A 13,140-nucleotide genomic window follows, 5' to 3' on the forward strand; every position below is an offset into this window, starting at 1 on the left:
CTGTACTTACATCCTCAAAATTAAAACGACGTAAGTGCAACAACATCATAAGAGAGTTACGTCGTTATAGAATTGGTTAGAAGGAAGTTTTAAAGGAGTGTACACATTGTCGGTGCGGCAAAGCGCGGTTTTGTGTGTAGGAATGATTAGAACTCGGCTGGGACCTCCGCTGCGTGGCGCTATGACATACAATGTGGCCTTTTAGATTATTTCTGTAAAGCAAACTGGAGAAGAATAATTTTAAGTCCCTTTATTACCAAGTTTTATTAAATCTAAAATTTAAAAAATAACCCCCTTACTTATAAAATACCTAATCACCTTCTAAGCAACATTTTAACTAATCACTACTTAAATTCTTAAGTAGTGATTAAATGTTAGTTAAGACATGCTTAAGCAACAGTTATAAGTAAGAATTTTCTTAAACCGCCCTTAAGTATTACTTATATTTAATTCACGTTTATAAGTAAGGGGGTTAGTCTTTTATTCATCCAAAAATGTTAAAAGCATGTTATTAAGGACGCGTTTGCAGTTTGAGCAAAATTAAGCTGTTTTTCGGTACATTTTGCGACTAAACCAAGCCAAATCAAATATGACAAATAACTCCTAGTTATAGCTTGGGTCTTCAACTATAAACGCGAGGAAGGTTTTTTTTGAAAAAATAAATTTTTGATATCATAAAAAAGTTATTTCGTAACCCCTTTCTACAAAATTCATGATTCCGGGTCAAGTTTAGGTACAATTTTCTACTAAGAATAAAGTAATTTAATATTGATTTATTTTTTGTAAATAGGCAAACATAGTCAAGATTAAATGTGAGGAAAAAAAATACAGTATTGTGCTATGAATAAGGTTAGAAAAAATAAAAACAAAACCAATTTTTTTCACATATTTTGCTACTAACGATGAGTCTTAACAGCTTGAAATAGGGGTTATTTTATTTGTATTCCTTCCGACCCACGATTGTGCGAAAGCCTCATTCTGAGTCAGTCTGCGCTCGGCCGCCGTCGTGAGAGGACACTGTATCGCTCGTTTCCAGCTGCTCGTGTTGAAAAGATCGCTGTATAAATACAAAATATTCGACTAACCAAATTTGATCCTTCTAAGGTAAGATTATTGATTTTATCATTACACCAAAATATTATGCAATATTGTAAATATTTCACTAAAAAATAACGTTTCATCGCACGTGATCATGAAGTACTTTGGTGACTGCTAACGTGGAGTGACCTGAAGGTATATCCTCGGTGTCTGCTACTGGAACTCCGCGACGAATTGAGTCAGATGTACCGAGTTTGGACTCGTTTTGTGTGTTATGAAGAGACTTTACCACCGGACTTGATGGAGTAACCTGAAGGTATACCCTCGGTGTCTGCTACTGGAACTCCGCGACGAATAGATCTAGGTGTACCGAGTTTGGGCTCGTTTTGTTAGCTATGATGAGACCTTACCACCGGACTTGGTGAAGTGACCTGAAGGTATACCCTCGGTGTCTGCTACTGGAACTCCGCGACGAATAGATCTAGGTGTACCGAGTTTGGGCTCGTTTTGTTAGCTATGATGAGACCTTACCACCGGACTTGGTGAAGTGACCTGAAGGTATACCCTCGGTGTCTGCTACTGGAACTCCGCGACGAATAGATCTAGGTGTACCGAGTTTGGGCTCGTTTTGTTAGCTATGATGAGACCTTACCACCGGACTTGATGAAGTGACCTGAAGGTATACCCTCGGTGTCTGCTACTGGAACTCCGCGACGAATTGAGTCAGATGTACCGAGTTTGGACTCGTTTTGTGTGTTATGAAGAGACTTTACCACCGGACTTGATGGAGTAACCTGAAGGTATACCCTCGGTGTCTGCTACTGGAACTCCGCGACGAATAGATCTAGGTGTACCGAGTTTGGGCTCGTTTTGTTAGCTATGATGAGACCTTACCACCGGACTTGGTGAAGTGACCTGAAGGTATACCCTCGGTGTCTGCTACTGGAACTCCGCGACGAATAGATCTAGGTGTACCGAGTTTGGGCTCGTTTTGTTAGCTATGATGAGACCTTACCACCGGACTTGATGAAGTGACCTGAAGGTATACCCTCGGTGTCTGCTACTGGAACTCCGTGACGAATAGATCTAGGTGTACCGAGTTTGGGCTCGTTTTGTTAGCTATGATGAGACCTTACCACCGGACTTGATGAAGTGACCTGAAGGTATACCCTCGGTGTCTGCTACTGGAACTCCGTGACGAATAGATCTAGGTGTACCGAGTTTGGGCTCGTTTTGTTAGCTATGATGAGACCTTACCACCGGACTTGATGAAGTGACCTGAAGGTATACCCTCGGTGTCTGCTACTGGAACTCCGTGACAAATAGATCTAGGTGTACCGAGTTTGGGCTCGTTTTGTTAGCTATGATGAGACCTTACCACCGGACTTGATGGAGTGACCTGAAGGTATACCCTCGGTGTCTGCTACTGGAACTCCGCGACGAATAGATCTAGGTGTACCGAGTTTGGGCTCGTTTTGTTAGCTATGATGAGACCTTACCACCGGACTAGATGAAGTGACCTGAAGGTATACCCTCGGTGTCTGCTACTGAAACTCTGCGACGAATAGAGTTAGGTGTACCGAGTTTGGACTCGTTTTTATTATTTTTTTTTTTATAATAAAATGTTTGAGTACATAATAACTATGAATATTCAATTGTTGTTATAGATGCCGAGAAGTCGAACGTTTGGCAAAAGCTCTCGTAAACAAGTGCTTTCCAGAAAAAATGCATTGGAAAATATAAGACGGTAATCATTTGTTTATGGAATGCTCATCATAATTGAGAACTGTCAAATTAATTCGTTTGTTTTCACAGACTTCGAGAAGTGAGTCGCAATTCTAGTGACATAAGTGAGGTGCATTCAGAAGAAACAGATTGTAGTACTTCCAATAACAATGACTTGGAGACATCTTACGTAAGTTATCATATTTCTTTACTACGACTTGTACATGTACTATTATTGTGTTTTGCTAACGTCCTTTGGTACAAATGACAAATTAAATATTTTTTTCTAGACCGCTGTGGATGAAGAAAAAGTAACCTATCAGATTTCAGGAAGAAGGCTTATTGAAATGGCTTATTTTATGGAGCAATTACAAGGAATCAGCAATCATAAGTCTATGTTTAATTGTAATTTGAGTACAATTGAACTATTGAGTGAAAAAAGGTCTGGGCTTCACTCGACCTTTTCAATTAAATGCAAAATGTGTGGTGCTGAATTCACGTTAGAATCATCCAAAAAAACTGAAAATAAAATGGACGTGAATGAAGAAATTGTCGCTGGTATAATGACGATTGGTGCTGGGGTTACACAGCTTAATACTGTTTTGTGTCATGTAAATATGCCACCAATGTCAGTACGATTGTACCAAGCTAAGCATGACATAATAAGTCGGTGGTGGAAAAAGGCTGCGCAGCACTACATGATCGAGGCGGGTAAAGAGGAGAAAGACAATGCTTTAGCTATTGGAAGTGTAAATACAGATGGGTTAGCTATGATACCTGTATCGGGTGATGCATGTTGGTCCAAGCGCTCTTATGGAACCAATTACAGTGCTTCCTCCGGTGTTGGTGCAATCGTAGGCATGCACTCAAAAAAAGTATTATATTATGGTGTCAAAAATAAATTCTGCAATATCTGTGCACGAGCAGAAAATAAAGGGGCATTACCTAGGAAACATGCTTGTTTTAAAAATTTTCAAGGTCCTTCTACCGCTATAGAAGCAGTTGTAATAACAGAGGGCTTCAAAAAGTCCATTGGTATGCATGGACTTATCTACCACCAGTTTATAGCAGATGGTGATTCAAGCACTTATGCTAGCATTAGGAACGCAAGGCCTTATGATAACATAACTGTGGGTAAAATCGAATGTAAAATCATTTACTAAGAAATTACTGCAAAGGCCTGCTAGCAATTTGTAGTAATACTTCTTTCCACATAAGGGGCCGAAAGATTCTGAAAGAAAATTATTTGCGTATACGTTGGGGCATTGATAGTAGCGTCAAATATTGGTCCAATAAAACGTTGCTTTCGAAGAAAAGGCAAGAGGTATCAAAAATGATATAATAAATGGTCCCTATCATATATTTGGTGATCACTCCAACTGCGCAACTTATTTTTGTAGTGATGACGTCAAAAAACGCAACGTGAATAATATGGTGCCAGAACTGACAGCTTACGGGGTCTTTCAAAAAGTTGAAGATTTGGCCCAACGTCTTTCACTGCATTCCTGTAGTTTTGTTTACAATGAAACAAATAATGCAGTGGAAAGTTTTAATGCACGAGTTGCAAAATTTATAGGAGGCAAAAGAGTGAACTTTACCCAGCGGGGGTCCTATCTTGCTCGTTGTGCTGCAGCCGTGGTGTCCTATAACACGGGTGTCCTTCAGTCGGCAGTACACAAATATATTTTTGGCACAGATGCCAATCCCGAAATTGTTCGGCTAGAAAAATTACGCCAAAATTTAAATCAAAAAAGGCACAACAGAAAAATTAAAAAGAAAAAGAATCCAAAGCCATCTGCATCTAAAGATGCCTATTATGGTGAAAGTTGCCAAAAGGTGGACATGAACGAGGAAGAATTTGAAGAGGCCAAAAATAAATTTTTAAATGCATTAGAACTTTCGGAGACTGAAAAGGTAAATTTAGAAAGGGACACAGTTTTGCAGAGTGGCAGTACATTATGGCTAGAAACTAGAAGGAAACTGCTGACAGCGTCGTGGTTCGCAGCAGTCTGTAAACGTCGCATAACCACTGAGTGTGGACCACTAATAAAACAAATATTGTATCAGAAAGACTTAAGCAATATCCCGTCAATAAAACATGGCAGAAGCAATGAAGCGACTGCCATCCGCGAACTTGCAGCGATCTTGAATATGCCCATTGAAAAGTGCGGGTTGTTCATAGACCGAGAATTTCCCTTTCTTGGAGCAACCCCCGACGGAAAGTGTGAGATTGGAATAATAGAAATAAAATGTCCATCTTCGGCATATGGTTTGGAGCCAGACGATGCCATTAAACTCAAAAAAGTTGATTTTTGGTTGCCTAGTGATAATTTATTTACGGTAAACAAAAAACATAAATGGTATTACCAAATACAAGGACAGCTACGCATTACTAGGCAAGACACTTGCGTGTTTGCTATTTGGACGGGCCCTGGCAAAGTCAAATATGAGTACATACAAAGAGATGAACAATTTTGGAAGGAAAAAATGGAGATAAATTTAATTAGTTTTTACCAAAATTGTCTTCTTCCAGAATTGATTGACCCAAGAATGTCACGGAATATGAAGCTGAGGGTACATTCCTCGCACTTAAAAAAAAATATTCTAGGGCTGAAAAATTTGTGAATAAATTAAAATGAATCCAAAACCTTCTTTTATTTCACATGAAACCATCACTTGTATTAAATAAAATATATATTTATTCATTCTCATCATAACTTACAAAACGAGCCCAAACTCGGTATACCTAGATCTATTCGTCGCGGAGTTCCAGTAGCAGACACCGAGGGTATACCTTCAGGTTACTCCATAAGTCCGCCGGTAAAGTCTCTTCATAACACACAAAACGAGTCCAAACTCGGTACACCTGACTCTATTCGTCACGGAGTTCCAGTAGCAGACACCGAGGGTATACCTTCAGGTCACTTCATCAAGTCCGGTGGTAAGGTCTCATCATAGCTAACAAAACGAGCCCAAACTCGGTACACCTAGATCTATTCGTCGCGGAGTTCCAGTAGCAGACACCGAGGGTATACCTTCAGGTTACTCCATCAAGTCCGGTGGTAAAGTCTCTTCATAACACACAAAACGAGTCCAAACTCGGTACATCTGACTCTATTCGTCGCGGAGTTCCAGTAGCAGACACCGAGGGTATACCTTCAGGTTACTCCATCAAGTCCGGTGGTAAAGTCTCTTCATAACACACAAAACGAGTCCAAACTCGGTACATCTGACTCTATTCGTCGCGGAGTTCCAGTAGCAGACACCGAGGGTATACCTTCAGGTTACTCCATCAAGTCCGGTGGTAAAGTCTCTTCATAACACACAAAACGAGTCCAAACTCGGTACATCTGAATCTATTCGTCGCGGAGTTCCAGTAGCAGACACCGAGGGTATACCTTCAGGTTACTCCATCAAGTCCGGTGGTAAGGTCTCATCATAGCTAACAAAACGAGCCCAAACTCGGTACACCTAGATCTATTCGTCGCGGAGTTCCAGTAGCAGACACCGAGGGTATACCTTCAGGTCACTTCATCAAGTCCGGTGGTAAGGTCTCATCATAGCTAACAAAACGTGCCCAAACTCGGTACACCTAGATCTATTCGTAGCGGAGTTCCAGTAGCAGACACCGAGGATATACCTTCAGGTCACTGCATCAAGTCCGGTGGTCAGGTCTCATCATAGCTAACAAAACGAGCCCAAACTCGGTACACCTAACTCTATTCGTCGCGGAGTTCCAGTAGCAGACACCGACGATATACATTCAGGTCACTCCATCAAGACCGGAGGTAAAGTTTCATCATAGTCATCATACATAACCAACAAAACCAGTAAAATTTTTATGGTTATCTAAACGCAGATAAGTACTTGAGTACATAAAAAACAAAATAAATTATCCAAGTTTCAAAATTTGTTTATTTGACTATATTCTTGCAGCTAACAATGCCTACATTTGTGTGAGTGGGCCGTGTCAATGTAGTAGTTCGATTTCATGCCTATCAATTTTGCAAACGCGTCCTTAATACATATAATTTATGGAAAACTTATGTAACAGCATAAATCGTTAAACTGTTGGAATCAATTAACCTCCCGTCAGTTTTAATTCATGTGAAATAAACGCGGGTGTTAAATAATGACGCATTAACACTTGAACCAGTAATTTTGTATTTTGGACTTCCTTGTGCAGTTAATTTTTCATGATGAAGGATTTAATTTAAGCCATATTTTGGGTTATTACTAAGTATAAGAAGATTGAGCACTGCAACATTATTAATTCGATATTTTTACAATATAATCTATATAAAAAAAAAACGATTACTTCTTTTTAAAAATATACAACTATTTTTGCATGAATAAAAAAACAAAAATTTCCCACCCCGACCGTTTCTTAAGTCCGTATGCAAAGGACAAACATTGACACAGCCAACTCCGGTAGCTTTTAAACAGTTTGCCTCGACCACGCTAATAGATGTCTCGATAGTGCCATCGCAAACGTCAACGATTTTTTCAAATTTGGAACGCGGAAAAAAAATATACGCGTTTTTCGTTAAAAGGATCGTTGAAACGCACCGCTGCGTTTGACATGCTAATGTGTGGGTACCTTTATTTGTTTTATTTTTGACTGAAATGAAAAATGCTTTTTGTCGCAGTTTTTGATGTATCCTATGGGTTTCTAAAATGTGCTGTATTCTTGTACCTAATATGAATTTCTTTTTATAAGAAATATTTTTTATCTTTTTGCATTTAAGTACTGCAAAAAATACGTCGCAATTGCTCAAAGAAATAAGTGAAACTTTGATGCAACTTTATAATTACCGTAGACACTGTTCGTGTATTAACAAACCAAACTGTATTCATACTAAGTGGCGACTATGAATAGAAAAATAAATAATAACATAAAATTAAATGCCAACTTTAAGGAAATTACAGTGTTGGAGGCATTTTATTAAATTTATGGTCCATTCTACAGTGTTAGCACACCATTAAGTTCTGACATAATCCGTCATTCCCATGACTATAGCTTTGTAGATACTATGGTCGATAAACAACGGTATTTGCCGTTCTAAACCGCGATTATCAACCTTATTGCCATTTTTTAAAGTCGAAAAATATTTTATGAACTGCAAAATTAAGTTTGTTTGGTATAATTTTTGATAAAGTTACGATTAAGTAATGGAAATGGAAAATGTGTTCTTTTGTTTTAGTGTTAAGGTTGAAATTGCCTCGTTTTTGGGGATCAAGTAAAAATTGTCGTGGTACGATGTATTTATACATTTACGCATTGTGGTATTTTTCTCATGTTTTGTTATATTTACGGAAACTAATCTTGTTGAGTTTTGATTAAAAGTCAGAGCGTTTTAATTAATTGCGTTGGTTATTAATATTTAAGTTTTTAATGTCGTAAGTTTTGTAATCAACTTAATTGAGATCTCTTTTTCATTATTTACGAAAGCTCAGATGAAACTAAAATTAAAGTGTAAGAAGGCATTATTAATTATTATGTGTTGGATAAAAATAATTTGCAACGTTTCCTTAATGAGACTTCTAAAGAGAGTAAAAGAATTGTTATTGTTTACCTACTTACTTTATTTTCACATATAGTAACACAATGTTCGCCAAATTAAATAAACTAAATATTTATCACATTTTATGGCCGATTTTGATAACATTTGAGTTTTTTTTGTAAATCCCTTATACCCAAAAACCGCTTCAGAATACGCAATAAAATTCTTAATAACCATTGAATCACTACAGGAAACCCAAACTTAGTACCTACGATTTCCAAAAGTCGCATGTCAAAAATGTTCTGCACTTTTTGTCAAACAAATAAAAGACGGTCATTTTACGACATGTGAACAAAGTTAGTTATACAGTTGGTTTACAAACAAACCCATATAAAATGTTCGAGATAAAGGGTGGGTGGGATGAATGATAAGTTTGTTTTGTCGGTAAAAATCCTGGTGATTCACTTTGCCGCATATAAGTTACGAATTAAAAAGGACAACAACAGACAAAGAAACCATTTTGCATTGTACTGTGACAGTCTTCCTTGTGAAGCCGCTTTGGTGAGCTTAGAATCTATTAGATATGAAAACAAAATTTTGAATGAGTTTTTTTTCTTCGGTTCTTATTTTTAACCTACTACCCTGAAAAGAGGATTCTCAATTCGGATGATTGTCTTCTTCTTCTTGCCTTGTCCCAATTTATTTGGGGTCTGCACAATTCGGGTGTTTGTATTTTTGCATCAAAGTTATCCTGGATTTAGTACTTGGAAAACAGCAGCTAACATTTTCTAGCTTTGTCAGGATTTCAGGAAATTGAAAATGTTTGTTTCCGTGAACCCACGGACACTAGAACACGAGAATCCGTTCAAAAATTGTTTTAATCTTTTGTAAGGAAACCCTAGCATAAAATACCAAGAAATAATACATCCATTACTGATCCTACAAGCTTCTTTTCATAAGACAGATTACATGAGCGTAGGTGTTTATAAGTTGAAGCGTAAGTTCTTTATGGTGACCGAATGCTCAGTATCTGAAAATCTGACCCCCCTTATATCCGAACCTTTTATATTTTCGAAGCCGAGATTATGAATACCTACACTATTTGCCTTCTCTAACACCTCCTAACTCTACAAAAACACATCAATACTTCTTTGTACGTTCGGAGTGTAAATTCGGGCGGTAAGTGTCCCCGCCGTCGTTTTAACACTGCACCGCTAATTGGACACTTAAGCTGCATCTTAAAGGGTTAAAACAGTTTTTATCCGGGGTCCGAAGTGACCGGCACGCAGAGAGTGACGGGTTAACTGTGATCTTGCCGGCGTTTCAATGATTATGGAGATTTTTGATTGAGTTTAGTTGAATCTGTTTATGGGTATAATCGTTTGATGACGTTGGGTGTTTGATTTTAACTGTTTTATTGGTGGTAGGCGACGAGCTATGATTTTTCAACAAGGAATATCTTAACTTTGAGCGTCATGTAAAGATAAAACTAGACACTAAACTAAAATACTAATTTCTTAATATGCATTGTTTATTCAGCGCATATTGGTATTTAGGTTATTGTAATATTCAGTCAATTTTAAAGCCCATTCGGATATTTGTCTCAAACAAGTTTGTATAAAATGAACGAAAAACTCTTGTCTGTTTTTAGATGTAATTTATGTTACACTAATATCACAAGCAATATTATATAACAAAAACTGCAGCAAAAGGTGCTACTGAAAATATAAACTGAAAACTACTTACTCAAACATATACTTACGTAAGTTACAATACCTTATTCTATTACACATAAATATCTTTTGAAACCACAATAATCGAACAATAATCTACAGCACATTGGAGCTTATTATCACTTATTTATATCACTTATCAAGATCTAAGTGACAGATCACAGCCATGACAATTTTAACAATACATTTGTTATATTTCCCAAAAATTTCCTATCACCTAAATTTTTAAATTTCAACCTTAACTCAACTGTGTAAGGTGCAATTTTGTCTGTTCTAATTTCTAGAGATACGTTAAAAAAAGTGACTTGGAAATTAGCACAGTCTTTTTCGTGAGTTGGTAATGGGAAAAATAACTATAGAATATTATTTGTCGATGGTATGTCATTGTCGTATGTCCTCTGTTTATTATGGTTAACGTTTGTGTAGTGGATTGTGTGGTCACGATGTATGTCTATGGTATTCCGGTCAGATGATGGTGTACCTACCAGTAGTGGTCTGAGGCATGGAAAGTAAAAGTACTTCTATTGCCACCGTTTTGATGTCGGCTTTTCCGATATTTGACGCCATTCAGAAAAATTGCAAGAGTTTTTAGACTTATATCTATTACTTACAATTTGTACAAGAAATAAGTGTGCTAGTAGATTAACTTTCAATTAAGACATCCGCATTATGATTTTATCCACTTAGAGTACTTAGACCATCCTTCCTATAATATTATAAATGCGAAAGTAACTCTGCCGGTCTTTCATTGTCGGCCAACTTCTGAACCTATTTTAATAAGATTTGATACCTACACAGAAATTCTATAACTTGAGAATGGACATACGCTAGTTCTTATACGGGTGCTGAAACTAGTTCCTTCAAAACGCGAGTAGAACCAACCAACCAACAGCTAGTACAAGATAAAAAAGGACTATACTATTTACAATTCGCGTGTCCACGAAACAAAATCAAAGACATCAACACGCCTTAAAACACCATCACTTGAACACATTCTATTACTGCATTTCCCTAACCAGTCCACCCAGACCTGGCACCTTGAACTAATTCCCCCCTTTTACTTAGCATTTGGGAGGGAAGGCAGGTCAAACTAAATTGGATGCTATAATGAAACTTTTGTATCAGCCTTTGACACGCAATATGAGAATTATGGTGTGTTATGATGTCTCAAAACTTAATGTTTCTTCGTCTTTTGTTGAGTGGTATAATACTCGTAAATTGAGAGGTGTGTCTGTTTCTTAAACATTAATTTATTTACCTACCTCTCTAAAATTGTACCACCTATTCTCACTGCCATCAAAGAATACTGTACTGACCGTATCCTCCCTTCAACATACCTTTTATCTAATCAGCATTTCAGAAAAATACTGTCTCTTAATGTTGTCTTATGGTACTGCAAGAATCAAAAAAGGGTCTTAATAATTGCGATCAATTAAAATTGCATAATTTTCATGCTTCATTCCAATTTTGGTTTAAATATCTCTACTCCACAAAATCCCCTTTGTCTCCTTAAATTCAAAATGGCGACTGCTATACATACATATATAGACCCTGTCGTCGGTCGTCAAGGAGTGCTAATTTGTTTTGCAAATTGGGGGTGACTTAACTTAGGGGTGTTCCGTTGTATCGGGTTACTGGTGATGGGGACGAATTGATTTTACACTCAGTTGCCTAAACTGTGGTTTAAAATCACAAGATCGGTCTTGAGAGGAAATTGGTTTCTTGAGCCCGGTTCAATTGTTTTTGGGTGAAATTGGTAGAGGAAATTATTTTAAGTACTATGGACCAAATTCAAACACTTATTCAATATTGAGTCTCTTTGGGGTATATAAAGTGTCTTTATGTACATCTGTAGTCCTAAGTGCTCTTTCTAAATTCTCAAATGCCATACCTATATTATACCAGAAACGTGCTGTATAGTTCCGAAAATTTTTATATGTAACTGATGTTAATGCAATGATAGTTTGGTCTTTCTGGTCATATTATGAAACCATTTTCAATATTCTGTCATTTAATCGTCACATTATCGACTTTTATGTCAATTATATTATTACTTCGTACTTTCTTTTAATGTTTTTTCACTACATTCTTCACAGCCTTGTCATCTCTCAATCCTATCACAACACTGCCATAGTTTAGTACATTGCTCCTACTAACGAGGTCTCATTAATGGGAGATGCAAATTGCTATCTGATCCTGTTACCTATTAGTAATGCGGAACCATGCGTGTCTCTGTTATTACCGAACGCTAAGTGGGATAGTGTTCCTCGGTAATTGCTAAGTGTATTGATTATACTGTCTTCTAGTACATTCTATAGTACTGGATTTTGGATTAGGTAAAGCTAGCTAAACTATTTATGCCACTTCAGAGTCTTGTCTTCACTTACAGTCTTTATACCGAGTCTTGAACAAATGTCACGATCAAAACTCTTGCCTCCGTTTTTCATGAAGAGGCTTTTGAATAGAAGTAAGCTGATCACCAAATCATTACCTATACTAAGTAGTTGAACAATCTAATGACCTTATTTATCTATTCCCTGTCTTTTTTTACTGCGTAAAAATTGATTCGCTAAACTCATTTACGGGAATTTTTAATTTATCTACATAAGTAATTCTCTCTCTCATAGACAAATTTTGTCCTGTAGATAGGTAGATTTAGTAACTTCGGATTGGTTAACCACAAATTACTCTTTAGGTACCTACTTGATCTGCCTGTATTGATCACCAATTAAAGCAAAAATACAAAACGCTAATACATATTTAGGTATAGCAAATGTCGGCTGTCGTGTGATACGTAGATAATAAATGTGCTAACGTAATGTTCGTGGCGTGCGAAACGCCATCTGCTGGATTTGATAACAAAACTCCTTTGGCTAATGTCTTTACGAGCCCAAATATTAGTGTGTGTTACGTTGATTAGGTTAGCTAGCACTAAAATGTATTAGGTTTTTGACACTGTTTCAAGTAGGTACGTATACATAGAGAGAATGTAAAAAAGTTTTTGAGTACTTGTCATGTATTAAATTATGAGTAAGATAAATATTGGTACCTACCCATGATATGGCCTTTAAAGGGTTTAAATAAAGATGCATTTACAATGTGCTGTGTCGCCTTCTATTTAGCGAAAGATTCCTTTACCC

The 13,140-nt window shown here is 37.1% G+C and overlaps 1 protein-coding gene across 1 annotated transcript; it reads left to right on the forward strand.

Annotated features, from left to right (window-relative positions):
- Positions 1-508: 508 nt before the first annotated feature.
- LOC126056514 (uncharacterized) lies at positions 509-5,410 on the forward strand. Its single transcript, XM_064038812.1, has 4 exons — positions 509-1,104; positions 2,706-2,785; positions 2,854-2,953; positions 3,054-5,410. Exons 2-4 carry the CDS (start codon positions 2,706-2,708, stop codon positions 3,924-3,926), a joined length of 1,053 nt encoding a protein of 350 aa, XP_063894882.1. The 5' UTR covers positions 509-1,104; the 3' UTR covers positions 3,927-5,410.
- Positions 5,411-13,140: the final 7,730 nt, after the last annotated feature.

The sequence above is a fragment of the Helicoverpa armigera genome, chromosome 17 (genome assembly GCF_030705265.1).
Source record: "Helicoverpa armigera isolate CAAS_96S chromosome 17, ASM3070526v1, whole genome shotgun sequence".
In the NCBI taxonomy this organism is placed as follows: Eukaryota; Metazoa; Arthropoda; class Insecta; order Lepidoptera; family Noctuidae; genus Helicoverpa; species Helicoverpa armigera.